General features: G+C 47.3%; 1 protein-coding gene and 1 pseudogene across 1 annotated transcript; one reads left to right on the top strand and one right to left on the bottom strand.

Annotated features, from left to right (window-relative positions):
• Positions 1–2,897: 2,897 nt before the first annotated feature.
• On the bottom strand, positions 2,898–5,314 carry LOC133930099 (cyclin-D6-1-like; annotated as a pseudogene).
• Positions 5,315–19,067: 13,753 nt separating this feature from the next.
• On the top strand, positions 19,068–20,214 carry LOC133883274 (uncharacterized). The gene has a single exon (XM_062322546.1). It carries the CDS (start codon positions 19,276–19,278, stop codon positions 20,032–20,034), a length of 759 nt encoding a protein of 252 aa, XP_062178530.1. The 5' UTR covers positions 19,068–19,275; the 3' UTR covers positions 20,035–20,214.
• Positions 20,215–20,453: the final 239 nt, after the last annotated feature.

Genomic DNA, 20,453 nt, shown 5'->3' with positions numbered 1-20,453 from the left:
CCGGTCAGGGTCGGCGCAGAGCGCTAGCTCCTTCCAGGGGAGCTCCGCCCAGCTCAGGTCGTCCACCCCGATCACCACCCGGAGCTGGCCCCTCAGCGCTGCTCTGTCAAGGTCCCACTCTGCGCCGATCTGGGTCCGGGTGATGTCCTGGGGGCCGGTGTACACCCAGCAGAGCCGGGCCCGCTACCGCAGAGGCGCCAGGCGGCGGCGCAGGTAGTCCGCCACCACCATCACCGAAGTAAGCCCGGCCTGGCGCAGGAAGTCGATGCGCTCCAGGACCGGCGCCATCCGTGCGTCCGCCTGCGGCGGCACCTCCCAGGTCACCTTCTGGGGCTCCGCCGCCATCTCCGGCAGGGTCAGACGGTCGTGGGGAATGACGTCGAAGTAGAACCAGTCGCGCCACCAGTCCTCCCACTTGCTCCACAGCACCTGGGGAATGTACTGCTCCCCCAGGCCATCTCACAGCCGGAAGTTGCAGCAGCCGGCGATGTCCACGGTGGAGAAGCCCCTCTTCTTCCCGGCCGACCGCAGCACGAAGAAGTGCCGGAAGAGCATCACCGACGACGGCACCCCCACGAACATCTCGCAGAGGTGGGCGAAGACCGCCGGGATGACGACGGAGTTGGGGCTGAGGTGCACCAACTGGATCCCGAACGTGTCGAGGATCTGAAGGAAGAATGTCGAAAATGGCAGCACCAGCCCGGCCGCCACGAAGGAAGTAAAGAGGACGATGCGCCCCGGCCGATCCGTCGCCGATGGGAAGTTCGCCGGCGTCACCACCGAGGCCCCCCGCTGGCCCTCGGGCACCATCAGCTTCCGCACCTTGTCCGCTGCCTCCTCGTTCACAAGACGGGACTCCGGCAGTACGCTGTCAGGAGTCTTGTCACGGCGGCTTCCTCCTGCTCTCGACATCTTGTCAGGGTAGGGGATGATCTGGATGGTGGGGGAAGAGGGGTGCTCTGATCACCTAAGAAAGGTTTAGGGCTTAGGAGCGCAAGGAAGACGAAGGCTTGTTCGCAGAGATGGCGTAAAGAGGGGGGTGGTTCGCTCCCCTCCTCCTTTTATACCCCAGGGAAATTCAAACGTCGCCTGCCGCGGCGCACTCGGCAGGATGGTTTCCTCGGCCAACGCAACCACCAGGCGAATCTCCCTCAGGCCGTGCGGTGTCAGCAGTTGCCAGGCGTATTTTCCATGATTTGCGCGGTTGCCACGCGCGCCGCCTGCCTCGTTATCACGCGCTGCCCGTCCCGTTATCACACGCCTCAGGAGTCGGTTGGACGCGCGTCCGTTCAGCTCTCCGTTGGGCCGTACCAGAAGCCTGGACCGGAAGGGCCAGTATCTAAGAGCGCGTCGCGTGGCGTCAGTACTGGCTTCGGCCTCATTGACGACGAAGGGCCCATCCGCAGTCTCTGGGCCATCGCCTGCCAATGGGCCTAGGGACTGCTATCGGTGAATCAGGAACCGGAGGTCCCCGAACCCCGAGGCCAGGCCAGCAATCCGCCACGTGGCGCCATCCCGCGGAGTCTCCTTCGCAAGGTAAGAAAGATTAAGTCCCGGGAGAGGGCGCTTGGGGCCACAGTCAGTGGTCCCCGAATACCCAAGTTCCCCAATGATCTGCGAAGTCTAAGTGCGGGAAGAAAGTGCTCGGGGAGGTATACGATGACCCCCGAGCACCCGGGTCCCCCGACGATCAGAAAAGCTAAGTACTGGGAGAAGTGTGCCCGGGGCCGCGAGCGGTGGCCCCTTGGGCACCCAAGTACCCCGAGGACCCACTAAAGGAAGTTCCGGGAGGCCCCCGAGCACTCGGTCCCCCGAAGGTCCGCACAAGTATGCCCGGGAGAGAGTGCTCGGGGAGGTGAACAGTACCCCCGAGCACTCGGTTCCCTAAGGATCAAGAAAGGGCATTCTCGGGGGAGAGTGCTCGGGGAGGTGAACAGTGACACCGAGCACTCGGTCCCCGACGACTTAGAGAGCCCCCTGACAGTGTCCCCCACAGGGGTCCACTAATGAGGTGTCAGCCAGTCAAAGGCCCAAGGCCGCATTTCAAGAGCGCACATGACCTGTCACCCCCAACTGCTCCCGCCACGCTCGGTGTCAGTTCCTGCCACATTCTGGCAGAAGGGCGTGGGGTCATTAAATGCACGGGTCCCATCCCGTGCCATCCGGCCCATCTCGGGATAATGTCGTAAGGGCCGAGGCATTCCGTCTGCCGCGCTGCTGTGGCAGGAGAACAAGACAGGGCGGCCACGCCGGGCCGCTCTGCGGCTGCCCGGTGGGCCCTCTCCACGGCGCCCGTTGCCAATGCATTTATGGCGACGGATGACCGGGTGTGGGGTGCATTTTCCACCCCCGGTCACTTCGCACAGAGGCTATGATGACGCCCTTTCCATTTATGGTACCTTGGAACTCGTGCCCTCCCGTTCGGGGCACGCTGCTGCCGGCGGGTATTTAAAGCAGCCGGCAGCACGGACAAAGACAAGTTTTTGAAACTTTGAAATCTCTGAGCAAGCTAGACAAGTGAATAAAGGTTGGAAAATCCCAGAGGAAGTAAGTAGCGAAGAGAAGAGAAGATCGAGAGCACCCAAAGCCAACAGATACACGCAGACCGAAGAACAAGGAGCCTTAGGCTCTAGGATAGACAAACATTCTTGTAACCAGCAACATCCTTGAGGGACATTCTCAGGGCATTTATAGTATCCATACAGGAGTAGGGTGTTACGCCTCCGTGCGACCCGAACCTGTCTAAACACCAACGCATTTACTTCGTTACGCACTAGATCGTTCCACCCCACCGACCATTGCATTTATACCCATTTATTTCTTTGGCGAACATATTCAGGATCATCCCCCCGGCCGAATCTCTAAAAGGGGATCCCTCAGGATCCCTGCGACAAGAGTTAACCCTCCGACAGCATTAATGGGCTCGAGGTGGCCCCGGCAGCCTTGAGTGCCTGATAAGAGGGGTTATCACCGACGCCGCACATAGCCACCATCACCTCACCGCACTCCCGTAGCTTCTCCTAGTCAAGGGAAAACACACCAAGAGTTAGCATGAGACCCATCTATTCTTGCAGATCTCACATTCTTAGGTTCTACTAGGTGATCATTAAGGGGCCTAACAGTAATTTGTCTAAATCATGAGAGTGTTTTATGATGATCGGATTGTTAATTCCAAAAGTGAGAAAAGAACAAGCTTTTATTGGGAGGTCAATTGCCCCATTCGCACCATTCCTTGAGGAAAATAATTAAAAAAAAAGATAACAGTGGTAAATAACTAGAACACCAGAAAGCCACCTCTACCAAAGGATCTGGAGTGTGTTTGACATGGCAGGGTTAATTGCATGATTTAATGAGTGTTAAGAGGGGTTTAGTGGAAACAAAGTGTATGGATTTATATAAATGTGCTCACACTATTTTCAAATAGGCAGGTGACAATGCCGGCTTGGAACATGAGGAGGTTCACAGCGGTGACCTCTCCAGTGGCGTCAAGCAGCACCACCGTGGCCGCAACGGAGGGTGAGAACTCCGCCATCTTCACCTTTGCAAAAAGGCACCAGAGCAAGAGTTCAGTAGAGCTCTCGCTGAGTTGGTATTTCTTGGTCTTGGATGCCATGCCATTCCATGGCATTAGCGTTGACATGGGAGGGCGTGGACGACGTACGTATCAGGCTGGGCACGGAGGAGGAGGTCGACGACGCGTGCTTGATCGCAGTGATGACCTGTGGCAGATGCCGTGGTGGTGGGTAGCACACGGAGAGGAAGAAGATGAGGAAGGCGAACATCGTGACAAAGCGCGCGCACCACTCTAGCGCACCCAGCACCACATGCTCTATGTACTGGACAGTCACGGCATCGAACATGAACTACTCGTCCTTCTGCAAACCAACCCACCATAACAAAAAAAAACACCACAGGTTTTAAACAGCAATCCCAAAACCAATCATCCACTACATCACAGCCATGAAACAACAAATATGCTTAATCTTGTACCTGAATGTAGACGATGGAGAAGGCGGTGACATGCTTCATCTTGGCGGTAAGGGAGAGACAACTGATGGCGAGGAGCCGCGACACCCAGGGCTGCTACTCAAACTGCATGGAACCACGGGGGATCAGATCGGAGCAAATTCTCGCACAAATTTTGGCAGAAAGACTCCCATGTTTCGCATTCTTATGGGCAATTGGTGCTTAGAGAGGAAGTGATCCACATAGTTGAGCGCGGGGTAGGTGACGTGTGGGTTCCCAGCGAGCTCGATGTCGAACCGCACCTGGATCGATTGAGGCCAATTAGGTCAAGAAACCAAGGAAGCCGCAAGAAAGAACCGGAGACAGATAGAGGGAGATAGGGAGCCGAGAGGAGAAATGTGGCACGCACCTGTACCTTGGAGATGAAGCCGTCGGCGTCATGGCAGGCACCGGAGGCTGCGGCAAAGGCGGAGGGCGAGTGGTGGCCCTCAGCGTCGAGGGGGTTGGTGATCAGCTCATCGATGGGGTTGGTGAAGGGGTTCTCGACGTCGAATTCATACTCAAAGGCGTCCTCCTCCTGCAGAGGGGTCAAAGACGATGATGACTGGAATATTGGGGGGGGTGGCTCGAGGCAACAACGGGGTAGCGGCAAGGGGATTTGGTGCGCTTGGAGAGGAGCTACGGGAGGGGTCCGGGGTGGGAGATCGAAGCAGGGGTAGGATGGTGGCGGCACGATTACATGGGGATAGGGGAGGAGGGGAGGGGGAGTGAATTCGGGATGACAAAGCTCGTACGATGAAAAGGTGAGGGGGATGAGAGTTGTGGCATGAAAAGGTGAGGAGGAGGTGTGCTTGAGATTCAGGAGACACGGGATTCAAGAAGACGCGATACTTATTAGAGACTTTTTAAATAGAAGAGATTAAAGCCTAGTATATGGCACACATTTTGCTTCAGCTTTTCCTAAAAAAACATTGAAGCGCACCCGTAGCTTGGAGATGAAGCTGGCAGCGTCACGGCGGGCATCGGAGGCCACGACGGAGACGGAGGGCAAGTGGTGGCCCTCGTCGTCGAGGAGGTTGGCAATTGGCTCGTCGATGGGGCTGGTGAAGGGGTTCTCGATGTCGAACTCATATTCGAAGGCGTCCTCCTCCAGTGGAGGGGTCAGAGATGATGACGACTGGAATATTTGGGGGGGGGGGGCGGTGGCTCGAGGCAACCACAGGGCAGCGGCAAGGGGATTTGGGGCGCTTGGAGAGGAGCGACGGGAGGGGTCTGGGGTGGGGGATCGAAGCAGGGGCAGGATGGTGGCGGCACAGTTACGCGGGGAGGAGGGGAGGGGAAAGTACATTCGGGATGACAAGACCCGTACGATGAAAAGGTGAGGGGATGAGAACTGTGGGATGAAAAGGTGAGGGGGAGGTGTGCGTGGGATTTAGGAGACGTAAGATTCAAGAAGACACGGGATTTATTAGAGACTCCTTAAATATGAGAGATTAAGACCTAATATATGGCACACGTTCTGTTTCAGCTTTTCCAAAAAAAACATTGAAGTGCTTATGTGTAAGCATAAACAAAGACCAAAGTAAGAAGAAAAAAAATATCTCCCACCAGCTTCTCCCATGAGAATTGTCTTCTAATACCAACTCTTCCCACCAGATGGATTTCTACACAAGTAGAAAAATTGTGTCAAACGGACCTAAACATACCATATCATACATATCCCTATGTGTAACCGAAGTGACAAATAATGAAAGAGGAACAGTCCTTCGGTTAGAAACACTTCTTTCTTTCCTAGAATTGCAGATGTACTGTTACTCAACTAATTCATTAAAGCTAGGTCCACCCCATGTGCTCATAACAATGAGTAAAATACTAGTACTGCTCAAACAGTTGTACTGTCCAGTGAAGTGCCCGACATGTGCTATTTTAGTACACCTGGCAACAAGAAAGCACCGTTCCATGGAAACGCATCGCGCTGTATCTCTCCGTACAGAAATAGACGCCATCCAGAATCTCAGAACACGACCATTGCTAAAACGCTTGCTTATAGTACCAGCCTAGCAATCCTGACGCAGATTTGTTCGTGTTGATTACGCCCTGTTCACCACATCGATCGGACAGGCAGGCAAGCAGCTCGCTGCCGCTGGCTATAACGAACAGCTAGTTGCTTGCCCCAGTACACTACACAACCGCCGCCGACGCGCGAGTCGGCCGGTGGGAGTGGGTGGTGCGCGCGTACGACGCTGCTCCCGCGCGGCGCTGGCAGCGCAGCAGTGGCATGGAAAGGGTCGCGCGCGAGGCAGGAAGTGACGAGCTAGCTAGCTAGGCGCCACACGGCGATCTGGTCAATGCGTCCACGTAAAAACATCACGTCGTGGGCGCGCGCCCCTCCGGCCTCCGCCGGGGCCGGCCGGCCGGCCATCCCTCGAGCGCGCGCGTACGGCCGGTGAGCCCGACGTTTTGTTTTGGTTGGAGACAGGTGAGTCAACATGGCGTGACGGGTCGGTTAGTTCACAGGTTGCTTTTGGGTCTCTCCTCCTCGCGCTGCGTGCGTGCATCCGCGACTGCGAGCCTGTCATTTTTTTTAGGGGAGCGAACCTCTGCTACTGGACCTGACTTTTATTCGCATCTGTATCTTTCCGTATCTGTACGTAGAAAGCGAGATATATATATATATATATAAAAGATGCTGCAGAATTAGCCTACAGTTGCCCGTTAGATGGACAACAATGAGGTGTCATCAATGGCGGCCCTTTGATATGGGACAGAAGATGTCGTCCATCAAACAGGTGACCTTGTTGTCGCTTGTTGGATGGGCAACATCTTCGTGTCGCCAATCAACAGGCGATATCTTCCTAGGGTTGTTGAACCTTGAATTAGTGTTTCACCTCGTGGTCATTTTGGTTTGTGGCAGAGTAAGCGTCGTTCATGCGTCACTATTTGTTGTTTTAGAAGTATTTTCAAGTCCATCGCCATTCGATGTTTTTGAGATATTTTTGACACATGGAATTGTCGGAAAAGTAAGGTTGAACATGGAGATTTTAATCAGAGCTGCAACATACACGGTGGCATGTATGATGCACGATTATTTTAATACATCCATATACCACCTAAACCTAATATGCCTTAGGAAATGTAAACAACATGATTACAATATTAACTCTACCGAGTGCAATGTAGGCACTTTCTCTTTCTCGTAGCTTTCGGTCTTACCTCATGTGCCCAATGTGCCCTCTCGCACTTCCTCTCCCTCTCTGTCTCATGGGCCTCCTCCTTCATACAGTTTTGCTCCTCCCTCATCTTCTACTACTACTCATGAATACATTTGTGCGTAGTCTCCCTCCTCTCATTAACTCTCATTTCATGGAATCGTCTCCAAGTAGTCCAGCTCCGAGTGTGTAGGAGGAACATATCTACTTGCGACTGCTCAATATCCAGCCACTATACGAAATCACATAGTGGTGGTGGAGACTGCAATGGAGACCAAAATGTTCAGTGGTAAATCCAAGTTGTATTTGGAGTAGTTTGGCCATAAGTGTTTACTTGGTAACGGTAGCTAACATGGATGTTTCCCTGTGATAGATCATACTCATAGTTCAGGCACATGAAGAGACTACTTTCGTAAGTGTCAGAGAATTCGGAGGATTTCATCACCCTACAAAGGTCTTCACACCAGCACATGTGACTTTGACCCTAGAAGATGTAGTATCCGGCAAGTATTTATTGGAGAGAGGATCGGACGCAATTGTAGTAGAAGTTGTGGAGGTTGAGGCTAATAGTTTGGTTTTAGATGTGGCCAGGGGATCCTCTATTTATACTGGAGTTTTGTGCTGGTTAATGGACTAAGTCCACATAAATTGAACATGAGAAATCAATTGATTTTGCTATAGGGAGTGGTCATGTCAACTAAAAAGGCTACTTCTAAAAAAACATATTTCTGAAAAGGCTAGGTCTGAAAAAGAATAGGTCTAAAAAGGCTACTTCTGTCCTTCTAGGTCTGAAAAGGCTTCTACTGGGTGGAGCGGGGATGTTTCCCTCTTCTTTCACATGATGCTTTGTGCTCAGCCTCTTGTTGTTGACGTAGGAGCGCTTCACACCTTTGTAGTTGTTCCTCACGCCTTTGAAGCCTCCTGTCTCCTTAGAATATCCTGTCAGACACGGTGTTCCTCCTCATGCCTTTGAAGTTCCTTGGCCTATCGCTTGTGTTCTTGTTCTCAGTGTTGACCTTCTTATTAGTGCTCATGACATGCCTCCTCCCGCAGGTGTCTTGACCTCGAAGGACGTCGACATTCAAGCTCAGTTGCCACACATGAATAATGGATGCTCATGCCATTGTTGCACTTTCATAGGGTGGTTCCTCTAGGAATCCATGTTGACCTATTTTGAGACTTCAGAAGTAAACAATTAGTAAGCGAAACGATGGAATGTGCAATATCTATATAGTTATAGATGTATGCATATTTATTCTATTCTTTTATATGCTACTTTGTGGAGTAATCTTGGTTGGAAAAGTGATTCTACGTGGTGTCAGCTATTCATGAATAATGCAATAGTATGCCAAGTCCTTTTGGTAAAAAATCAATTCCTATTTGGCGCAACAAAAATAATTTCAACATGGTAAAATGAGCTATGTTGCTCTCACGCATATATAAAAGGCTCATGTATCTTCAAAATGAAACCATAACAATCAATGGAGGCTAGGGCTGGAGGGTCCGAGGAAGAATGGGGGGGAGGGGGTAGGTGGTGGTTAGATGGGAGGGTTCCTTTGGTCCAACAGAGTACAATGAGCGTTTCCATAACTTCCCTTTGCAGGATAAGAGTGAGTTTCGTCCTCCAAGTCACCTAAGGCTTTACAACCACCCGAATGAGGCATGGCCCAAGTGCTCCTATGGCTACGACTGTGTTGTCCATATGTACAATGTGAGCACTCATAGAGAGGGGTCGATTGTTCCGATGTCCTCTTGGGAGGGTGAGAAGTATATTAGCTTGAATGTTAATATCATTTTTTTTTATACCAATGTAGATTGTGACCTCCACATTTACGCGGGTCTTCGACGATGACCACGGCAATTGTCAATACATGAGATGGGTCAATCCTCCTATTCTACAGCATATCCAAGATTACATCCTCCACATGCAAGACCATATCTTCAACTTGAAGAGGGAGGTGGATGTTATGCCAAGTCCTCCTGTCATACAACTCGGGGACCCTACTGTATGCATCGATCCATGGTGCCCCTTGTCGTGCCATAAAATGGCTCCTACTCCTCCTCCTCCTCCTCTGCTAGCACAATATGGTGGTGCAGCATATTAGGAGTTAGGATGCTCCTCTCAGTTCACTCTAAGTCAATATGATTAGAACGGCTGTTATTATATTGTTGTTATTTGTGTAGCGTACATTCGATATGTGTCTTTTTACATTCCCTAAGACATGTTAGATGAAACTCTGATATGCCACTAGGTGTATCGTACATGCCATTATAACTTAGATCGATCGTGTTTATTATGTTTGTTATGGAATGCTAGAGGTATGACTCTATGGTCTGAATAGCAGCACTAAAAAAAACATAGTAGGTGTCGGGACTGGGGGTGAAAGATGGCCTCGAGGGCTTGGCGGTGTATGCCGATGGCTGCGGCAGGGCAGTGAACATGGCGGAGGGGGGAGGGGCATGGTGGCAGAGGAGCCGATGTGTGAGGTCCTATCGTGAGGTCCATGGAGGACCTACAGCTAGCCATCCTGATGACCTTCTGGACCTTTCAATAGATCCAATCGAACGCCGCGCTGAACTCGCTACTACCGATGTCTAGGCCATTGTCCAAGCGCTCACGGTTCGTCCGTGCCTCGACCCCTATCTGGTTCAGTATGTCACTCTGCACACAAAAGTTTCATTGGATTAGACAAATTTTTGGTAAGCTAAATTGGTAGTAAAAGATAAGTTGCATTGTCCAGAATGTACCTCGTATGAACGTGCCATGTCCCTGTGCACCAAGTCTGTGTCACACATGTGCGCCACATGGGACGGAGGCTCCGACGGTGTGTATGTGACCTAGATCCATGTGCGAGCCATGAACCAAGATAGGTACTCGATGTAAGACTCGTTAGAGTGAGGCCAGTCCTCGTTCATGACGTCTTTGACAGCCTGATCCCATTTGTGGACCCACGGCTGCACACATGATGCAAACGTGCTTGTCGAATGCACCCTTTGCACGTCAACCTACATAAACGTAATCACATGACATATGGTTCCACAATGATAAAGTTTAAGAAGTAATATAAGGTATGAACCTGTGGATGTTAAGGGGCACCGTCCGAGTGGGTGGGAGCAAGAACGCTTGGAACCGCCTGAACTGCCGCATCACATGATATAGGGAGTACTCATCAACACAGATGCCAAACACGAGGGCACTCCTCATCAGCCAGTACTTCTGGTACCTTGTGCACATGATAGAAAGTTCATGGGGGGGGGGGCGCGTGTTTGTACCTCCTCATCAGTGTACGATCTCCACCGAACGTCATGCACCGTTAGCTCGTTGAACTGCAAAATGAAGTCCGGGTATGTGCGGTGCATCTAGACACTAGACCAAGTTGGCTATGAACCAAAAAAAGTGTCATACAAACATGGTAATAGAAGGAATTAATGAATACATTTATAGTTGATAGCTCTTACCCACCATTAGTAGCATAGAGAACACATGGTGGGCCCATCAACCCCGTCTGCTAGAACCATGTACGTGTTGTGGTTGACAACTGACCGCCTGATGGCGAACTTCTCGTACGACAACAGCTATAATAGTAAAGGACACCCGGTGAAGAACGTGTTCGCATCAGCCTTGATCCTAGAATCGCAAAGGCCCCTGTAGGTAGCAGCCAGCACAGCTGAAACCCAACTGTACTAGGGGACCTGGCATACGGGACCATGCTACGCGACACCGAGTTGTCGTGGGTCTCGATGAACATGATTCACACGAACAATCATAGCATGTACGCCTCCAAGTGGCGTGAGATGTTCTCATCACCTACTAGTGGGTGGATGTTCTTGGCCTGTGAATTACAATACAACAAATAATAAGTTAATCGGTGAGGAACATGAACGACATGAAAGAACATTACATGAATGACTTACCACAAACTATATGAGGTATGCCTTCGTTGCGCCGTGCTTTTCAGACCTAGGAATCGTCCTCAAGGGGACCAAGCCGTCCCATTGGACAACAGCTTTGAATTGTGCTAGGAACTCCTAGTGCCACATCCGCCTACGTCCTTCTCGCCAACTGCATTGTGTGCGCAAGGTAGGCCTAGCAGCTGGGAGATGTCCACAAGCATTGTTGACATCTCGCCACACGGGAGGTGGAAGGTGTGCATCTCACGCCGCCACCTGTCCACAAGGGCTACCAGGAGGGCCCTGTCATAGCTAAAGCGCCTTGCCGACTCAACGCCCACCGAAACACCACGTCTGCATCCTCCATCCTGCATAGAGGAAGAAGCTCAGTAGCATGCAACCTACAAACAAAATACACTTAGTGAAAGCTTTCGATAATAAGGCGTATACCATGACAGAGAGAAGTGTTGCAAACCTCAGGATCCACCGAGCGTCAATCCTTATGAGCTCATCTAGCACATGGGGTCGTAGTACCGGGAGCTCATTAGCCTGCACGATGGTCAAGTAGGACCGGTTCCTGATGTCGAGCTGAGGGTCAAGCAACACTGGGTGCGCTTGAGCCATACCTACAGCTTCAGGTGTGCTTGAGCCGTATATGCAAGTTTGAAAGTTAATTAGACTTTGTTAACCAAAACAAATAGAAAATAACAAATAAGAATGCAAAATATGACATGACAAATTAAAGTGTTCAATGCGTACAAACATATATTAACATAGTTCCGTACATACATACCACATGACATAACATACTTGACAAAATAGCAAACACGACTTAACACATTACAACAACAATCATAATAATAGTCTCACAACTAGAATAACAAACTACAATATTGCATACATGAATAGGCATCACACTGTGAATTACAACATGAATCAATCTCAATGAGCTGTCGAAGCTGACGATCAACGAGCATGAGGACATCTCCCATCTACAGCTGAGCCGGAAGGACTTGCTTCAGCGGGATTTGCACCTGGCACACAACGGTGCATTTCTTGTAAATGTGGCATGTTCCGTTGCACTTGCTGCACCATTTCATATGACAGTCGACTTATGCTTCATCCATGTCATTACGGATCATCATCTACTTGCATTGTCCCTTCTTCTGATTCATCTTGTCGAGATCAGGGATCAACACTTTTTCTGGCCCAAGGTCCTTCGTGAGTGAACCATAAATCTTAAAACTATATACCTCATGGTTCCATATGTTGAAGAGAGCTTCCTTCCTAAAGTAGTCTGTGACGTATCTTTGATTCCTCATGTCCATCATAGCACAAATAACAATCACATATGAGTATGGCTTGTGCAATAGCATCGGCTTGTAGTAACTGCAAACACACATATTCATCGAATAGTGTGCACTTCTGGATAACTATCTCATGCTCCCCCCCCCCCCTTCTTGCCTTTGTCCCTAAAGAGAACTTTGTATCTATGCTATGCAGCACACATGGGCTTCACCTGGTGCATCTTTGCCTTCTCTGTCTTGTCTTCCATGTACTTAGTGCTTTTCATCTCATATATCAGATGAGCATCATTTAGTGCCAGCCGAGCTAATGCATAACGGTCCATGAAATACTTGCAGGTTTCTTGAAGAATGAACTCAACATTCTCGACTAGTGGCAGGCCTCTCACACCTTTCATCACTTAGCTTTACACATCTGCTAAATTTGTAGTCATAATTCCATACATAGCCCCATTGGTGTCATAGAGTAGATCTCACATCTCCTTCGGTTCATACTCAATCCACTCACTAATTGACCTAGTAGATGATCTAGTCATCCTCATCGTTTCTTCATAGTCCATTGGCAAGGCTTCAAGAGGAACTAGTTCATCCTTCGGTCCCCTCACTGACCTCCGTGCACACTCCTGCATTTGTTTCTTCATCAACTCATCCAGTGTCTTCCATAGGGCATCAAACTTCCACTACTGGTTCTAATAACACATCCTCTTGAACATATTCATGAGGTTATTGTTATTGAATTACCGGAAGAAGTTAGCACCCAAGTGCCTCATGTATCACATACTCTACAAATCTGGTCACACAGAACCCATCATGCCATCCTCTGTACAATTATGTAGATCCTGAATTGCCTTCAGCATCCCTGCATTCGGTCATGTATAATGCATATGTCCGGCCAAGCACCCACAATTATCATCCTCACATGGTATAGGAACCAATACCAACTGCTAGTGTTCTCACTCTCCACAAATGCAAAGGCCAACGGTAGCACTTGGTTGTTCCCATCAACCCCAATATCAATAAGTATCTGACTCTTGTACATGTTGATAAAGAAAGTCCCATCGATGTAGAGGAAAAGGTGACAAAAGCTTTGATACATGCTCCTAAGGCAAAAAAAAAAAATACGCTTCAGGATGTACTTGCTAGGTTTAGAGAGCAATGGATCCTTATCACAGTCATAATAAGTCTCTGGGTTCCTTCGAGTAATGGTTTAAAGCAAACATGGAAGATTGTTATATGATGCTTTGTAGGTCTTAAACCTCATTTCAATTGCCTTCTTCCCTCCAAGCCTTGTTGTAGCTTATAGTGTACTGGTACTCCTCAATTGCCCTGATTTGTAGTTCAAGTTGTTCAAAATCTGGGCATCTATGAGATTGGCAACAAAGGCTGATATCAGGTTCTTGTGGATCGGCTCAAGTTCATCTAGCATCCAATTATGGTTCACCATAATCAACACTTCTCAATAGTTAACCCATTTCCCCTTGAAGTTGTGCATCCGTCACGGGCAACCCTCCTTCACACACTTCACATCGTACTCCTTCTTATTTGACTTCACAACATAAAACTATCATTTGGTTCGCCAACCTCATCAGCCGCCTCCTCCTTCACATACCCCCACCCTGCATCTCCTAATCTCCCTCCTTATTCTTACATTGCAAAAGCAACATAGGTGGTCAACCTCTTTGCACTACATCATGTAGTTACCTCCTCCAAATATGGTTTTCCCTGAGAGAATACACCTCCCAGTACACACCATCAGTCCTACGATTTCTCACAATGCTAATGGTCATCTCTTGAACCTCGAGGTCTATTTTGAAATCCCGCATCAACCAGTCGTACAAAAGCCCGACACTCTTCTGCGTAGGTCTGGATATACCCTTGTCCATTGACTCAAACACAGACATCATTACCCCTTCCGGACCATAAAAAAATTCACTATCACCATAAAAAATCCTAAACTATCACTTATCTAACATAACTGCCAATAATTAAAAAAAACTCTACTATTATTATGAGACAGACAACTATATTCAAAACATTTACACCTATAGAACATAAAAAAATAACATATGTAGACCTACATCTATTTGCTCTACATTGCTTAAAAAAAAGACCTAACAAGACTACATCTATTATCACTTAATCCTACATCTATTTGCTAAGTTATGTCTAACCCTACATCCGAACATAAATGCCAGCCATCGTCGAAGGAAAAATTGCGAAACTATATATAAATCGTGCATCTACTTCCAAACCTATACTAGATCTAGTTGCTAACATATGTCTACATACTAGATCTAAATTCTAAAATATGCCTACATACTAGATCTAAATGATAAACTATGTCTAAAGCTACATTTTTATTCTACACTATTTCTAAAAATAAATCTAGGTTCTAACCTATGTCTAAACTTAGATCTAGTGGTTACCTTAACTAGTTTGTAAACAATCCTAGGGAAAATTATTTACCTTTTTTTGACAGGGCTTCGCCACTTCAAAATCCCTCCCCTCTCCTCTCCTCCTCCTGTTCATTGTTCTCTATTCTCTCTCTTCTCAACCAACACAACTGCCAAACGAGGTGTGGGAGGGAGGGTGCGGCCATCATGTCATTTATATAGGAAAAAAATGTGTCATCTGTTAACTAGGTGACACCTTATCCAGTGGGTCCAGAGCGTTACGTTGTATAAGCTACTATCGTCTGTTGGAAGGACAATAACAAGATATCACCTAACCAACGGACGACACCTTGACTTGATAGCCAGGTTAGCGGTGTTATTAAATTCTCATCCATTTCTCAATGGGCCTTATAAGGTGTCGCCCATGGATGAGGCCCACCTTACCATTATCCATTCAGTGGACGACAGTAGACTATATCTTTAATTTTTTGAAACAGACGTGTGTATGTATGTGTGTCTGTATATACATAAAATTCCTTTTTTTTTAGAAGTATATATAAAATTCCTGGACTCTGGGCGGTGGTTGAAGCTGCACGGGCCGTGCGATCGCGGAGGCGTGGGCCATCGCACGATCTGCGTGGACCAACCAGGGCCGCAACTCCAGCCCACTTTACATGTCCTGCGAACGATGGGCTACAAGGGGATAGCCGTACCTCGAGCAACTACGAGCATCCGATTTGGACCGCAGCACGGAGAATCAAGGCTGCAGATCGCAGATTTTTATATTTTTATATTTAGAAAATAAAAAATTACAATACTAGACGTCCCTTTGAAATATTTTAAAAAATAGGCTACTTTCGTTCTTTAGACGAGCGACAAGCACGTGTCCCCCTTTCAACAGTCAATAGGTTTAAAAAATAAATCTGTCATCCGACAAGTTAAAAAATAAAAATATAACATTATAATACTCTTAAAATTCAAAACACTATTAAAATAGTAACTTTTGAAAAAAAATTACAACTATACATAGTTTGACAGACTGTGTACAATAAAATTTGTTTTTTCATTTCTTATTGTACAGATCATATTTTTGTCTAGATTTTTTAAGAGCTAGATCATAATATTCTTTACACCACCAATTTTCTTCAGAAATTTTCATGGTAATTTTGATATTGTTTTGAATTTTGAGAACAATGAAACACATTATTTTTTTGATTTTTAATCTATTGCTCGTTGGAAGGATAATATAATATTTTTTAAACCTATAGCCTTGAATGGACGACAAGTGCATGTTGCTGTCTTAACAGGTGACAGTAGATTATTTTTATAAGTTTTTGAAATGGATGTCTATTTTTATATTTTTTTTATTTTTGAAATATAAAAATATAAAAAGTTCTTGCAGAACGAAACCACAGCAACTCAAATTTCAAAAGAGCTCACAATAGTTTTGCAGTTCCTCTCTCTCTTAAAAAAAGATAATTTCTTGTAAGCCATTTAAAATTATCGAAATCCTCGATCTGCCACCAAAATTATTATTTTCCTCATGTGTCATTACTTAAAAATTCCATAAGGGATAAAAAATTTAAAATTTCCTTCTCATGTGTGCCACTGTCTACTTTATGACAGCAATTGTATATAGGGATGAAAAAAATTAAAGTAATGACATATGAGGAACGAAAACTTTTGTTTGACAAATCAAGAATTTTGAAAAAATTTGATAGCATACAAAGAATTATCTTTAGAAAAATAGTTTTGCAGTTTATCAGAGGAAATAAAAAGATGTAATGAAAAAAAGAGAAAAAAGGACCCCCTCAGCAGTATCGCTGCCACTCATTCTCCCGCTCTGCCGCGTCTACCCAGGTCTAATGGAACACTGCACGTGAATTATGGAACAAAAACAATACTCCTCTGTCCAAGAATATAAGACTATTTGTTTGGAAAAAGTTATCAAAAAGTAAATTTTAACTGTTAATTTCTCTTATAATATATTATTAATTACTATAAAATCAACATCATATAAAAAGTATTTTAAAATACAAATATATTGAAATAAAATTTGTGTACTAAACATAAATATAATTTGACTAATTGTCAAACAAAATATATAAAATTTTATTCTTTTAAATAAAATACGTCTTATATTGTTGAACGGAGGGAGTATATTGCTGGAACAAATGAATAGGTGGAACATCATCTGCAATCTAATAGAGCATCAAGTCGGTACTAATAAAGATCACAATTGAACAAATGGAGTTGACTCTAAGTTAGTGGAACAATGCTCATAAGCAACTTGAAACATGGAAACACACGTTTAATTATTTTTCTTACGGAAAAATGTAGTTTTTGAAGCCACATAGCCCATACCACAAAATAATTGGGCCCACTGCACTAGACAGGCCGATCTACGAGTGGACTTCTATAGAAAAATCCGAATCAGCCAGCCATGAAGACCAGCGCGGCCCAACGCTTCGGCTGGTTTGGTTGTGGGTAGGTGTGCAGGTGTGCGCTGCGTGATTTAAACCCGCGCAGGCGGAGTCCAACACGACCCGCCCTAGTGTAGGGAGCTACTGCGGTCCGACCAGTCGGACAGAAAACGAGTTCCGCCCACCCCCACACCCAGCAGGTAAAAATTAAAAAAAACTCCTAATGAGTTTTCTGTCATGGGGTCCGCCCGATGATCGGCGGCCCGGAGCCCTACCTCCACGCACGGCGCCTCGGTCTGCCTCGTGCTTGCTTCCCTCCCCGGCCGGGGGCACCTAACCCTTGACCCCGCGAACTCACGGATCACAGAACGCTTCCTTCCCAAGTTACCAATTTTCTTACGGAATTCCGTTTGGTTTTCCAATTCTTTTTTCCTTCTTCTTTCTGTGTGTGGCCGCGCGCGCCATATCGCACTCTACGATCTGCGTCTGTTATAGTCTTGTCAGGAGTCTGGCTCCAATGATCCGATCTGCCTTTCTCTTTCTGCCTGAGTAAGCAACCACCAATCCAAACTTGACCATTGTTAGTCAGACTGTTTCATTCTAGAATCGGATTTAGGATATATAGTGCTCCTACGATGGATGATTCGTTGTGATCGGAGGAATTGCTGTGTGTGTTGGTCGATTCAGAGTTGAAAACTCGGAGGTGTGAGATTCTGTATTCAACTGAAACCCTGCAAGATTTCTGTTGAGAAATGCCTGGTTTTACCTGAGATATTGTTTTTATTTTATTTTAATAAATGGATGCAAATTTGTTGTTATTTGGAGGCCTTTGGACCGTTCTCATTATTCCTCTTATCGTGAGCATGAATTGACGCTTAAATTAAACGGAGTAGGACCTAACCCAATTTAAGCGAGATAAGCATAGTGGTAAGCAAGTCCTTCATTTCAGAGTTCAGATCAGTAGAAAAGGTTAATTACTCCAACAGACTATGTCGTTTTACACCTTGATTTTTTGTTCCCATGATGACCTATTGCAGTAATTCTTATGTTTGTGGATTTTACGTGAGTTGAGTACCTGAGCATTATGATCAGATCTCTATGATAAGTTATCCATTATACAGTATGCACGTATAGTCCTTTCAATCAAAATCTGTCACATAGATAGTGAACAACATTAAAAAAAAAAACTGACAACGTTGTGGGCTGCTTGGATTTTGATGCATAGTTGATCTGTTTTTGATACAACGTTGTTGATCTCGTAAAACGATAATACTACTCAATTCTACAATGCCTACAAAATTAGCATAACTGTTGGATGACCAATACCTGGCCTGCCTTAAAGTTCCACTTTCTGAATATTATCGGTCCACCTTTTGACGACCAGTTTATTTTGTTAGGGTACCTAAAACTTTCTACCAGACCTTATTATAAAGTAAGTATAAAGTATAACTAAAGGTCCCCTGTTATGTTATATGAAAAAACTAGAAGAGCTTTTGTGCACGCATAATTGTTTTTATGATCGCTTGGAATTATTCTCCAGAAGTTTTACATAAGCATGCATATATTTATACAGATGAATTGATAAGAGTTGAAAATTTCTCTACATGGGAATATATAAATACAGCCGCTGCATATACTTAAAATACTTCTAACTTGTCTGCTCTCTTAGTTGTACCTAAATTTTCCCGTCTTACGCCATTCCCAATTTCAGCACAACACATTCATTTTGTAGCAATTAGCAGTCTGGTCAAGCTGGACAACTACATGTATCATCCTGCTGCAAAGTTGATCTTCTCAAGTAGAACAATGCTCTGTTTCCGGCAAAGTAGTTAACCCATGATTTGGGTCATTGAGACTTGGAAGGATTGTCCCTTGGGCTTTCCCAACATTGATCCCAAAGCTAACTTGCGCGAGCTGCATCCTCTTCGCAGTTGCAGGTTGCTTCACTCCGCCGTCATTCTCACCTCCGTAGTAGTCTTCTCCTACGGCACTCAACGCATCCGGGCGTTTGGTGCCCCCAGCCCTTACATAGCTCACAGCTCCGGACTCTTGCCGTTCCATTCCAGAAACGAGGAACCCGAACCTCTCGATGGAGCCGGTGGGATCGAACACGCCCTTCGCGGCGGCGAGCACCGCCGAGGAGGCGTCGACTCGGCGAGTTGCCAACCGCATCATCCGTGCCCTGCAGCACCAGCTCCGGCTGCTGCACCGCGCCGGCGCGGACTTCTTCGTGCTGGGCGCCACGGGGAACGTGTACACGGTGACGCTGGGCACCACCCCAGCGTGCACGTGTCCGGACCCCGCCGTGCCGTGCAAGCACATCCTCTTCGTGCTGCTCCGCGTCCTCGGCCTCTCCCTCGACGAGGCCTGCGTCTGGAGGCAGTCGCTGCGGCCGTGCCAGGTCGCGCGGCTCGTCGGCACGCCCACGTACCCGGACGTGCTCGCCGGCCCGCGCGCCCGGGAGAGGTTCCACCAGCTGTGGTCGGCCCGGCCGGCCAACAAGGTTGCCGAAGGCCGGCAGGAGACGTCGTCGGGGCGGCTCGACGGCGCGGCCTGCCCCGTCTGCCTCGAGGACATGGCGCCGGAGCCAGCACCGCAGGGCGGCGCGGTGGCCGCGAAGGCGCTGCTGACGTGCAGGATTTGCCGGAACGCGGTGCACGCCGAGTGCTTCGCGCGGTGGAAGCGTAGCCGCGCGAGGCGGGCGGCGACGTGCGTGGTGTGCCGGGCGCGGTGGAGGCAGCCGAGACAGGAGCAGGAGGAGCAGCAGTACATGAACCTCGCCGCGTACATGAACGACGAGGTCGACGCGATGCAGAGCGACGACGACGGCGGGCTGTGCGCTGGGTAGTTGTGGACCTTAGCTTATGAGGCTAATTGTGACATGAATGTGAAGCTGTACATAATAGCATCTCAATTCATTGGTTTCTCATCTTCCTTGTTTTCCTTAGGAAACTGACTTATACGACTTACTACATCATATGTACAAAACTGATGTATGTGTTAATAAAACAATTGTTTACTAATGTTTTTGCAAATCTTAGCGACATGTGTTCCGAAGAGAAGATGGCGTATCATTGTACATAGAAGTTTTTTGGCCTTCTTTTGTTCCTTGTGCACCCTATATATCCAAATCCAACCTAAAAGCTCGTGAAACAAATGAGTGCTATCATTCAGGGTTCCAATTTTTGCTGAAATTTCACCAAAAACTCTGTTTTATCGGTAAAAAGAGTACGGGTAAAATTCGAAAAAAAAAATCTGGCTGAACGT

Source organism: Phragmites australis, chromosome 10 (genome assembly GCF_958298935.1).
Source record: "Phragmites australis chromosome 10, lpPhrAust1.1, whole genome shotgun sequence".
Classification (NCBI taxonomy): domain Eukaryota; kingdom Viridiplantae; phylum Streptophyta; class Magnoliopsida; order Poales; family Poaceae; genus Phragmites; species Phragmites australis.
This window is presented reverse-complemented; position numbering and strand designations above follow the sequence as displayed.

Coding starts and splice junctions, on each gene's coding strand:
- LOC133883274 (XM_062322546.1), top strand. CDS start 19,276: ATGGAGCCGGTGGGATCGAACACGCCCTTCGCGGCGGCGAGCACCGCC.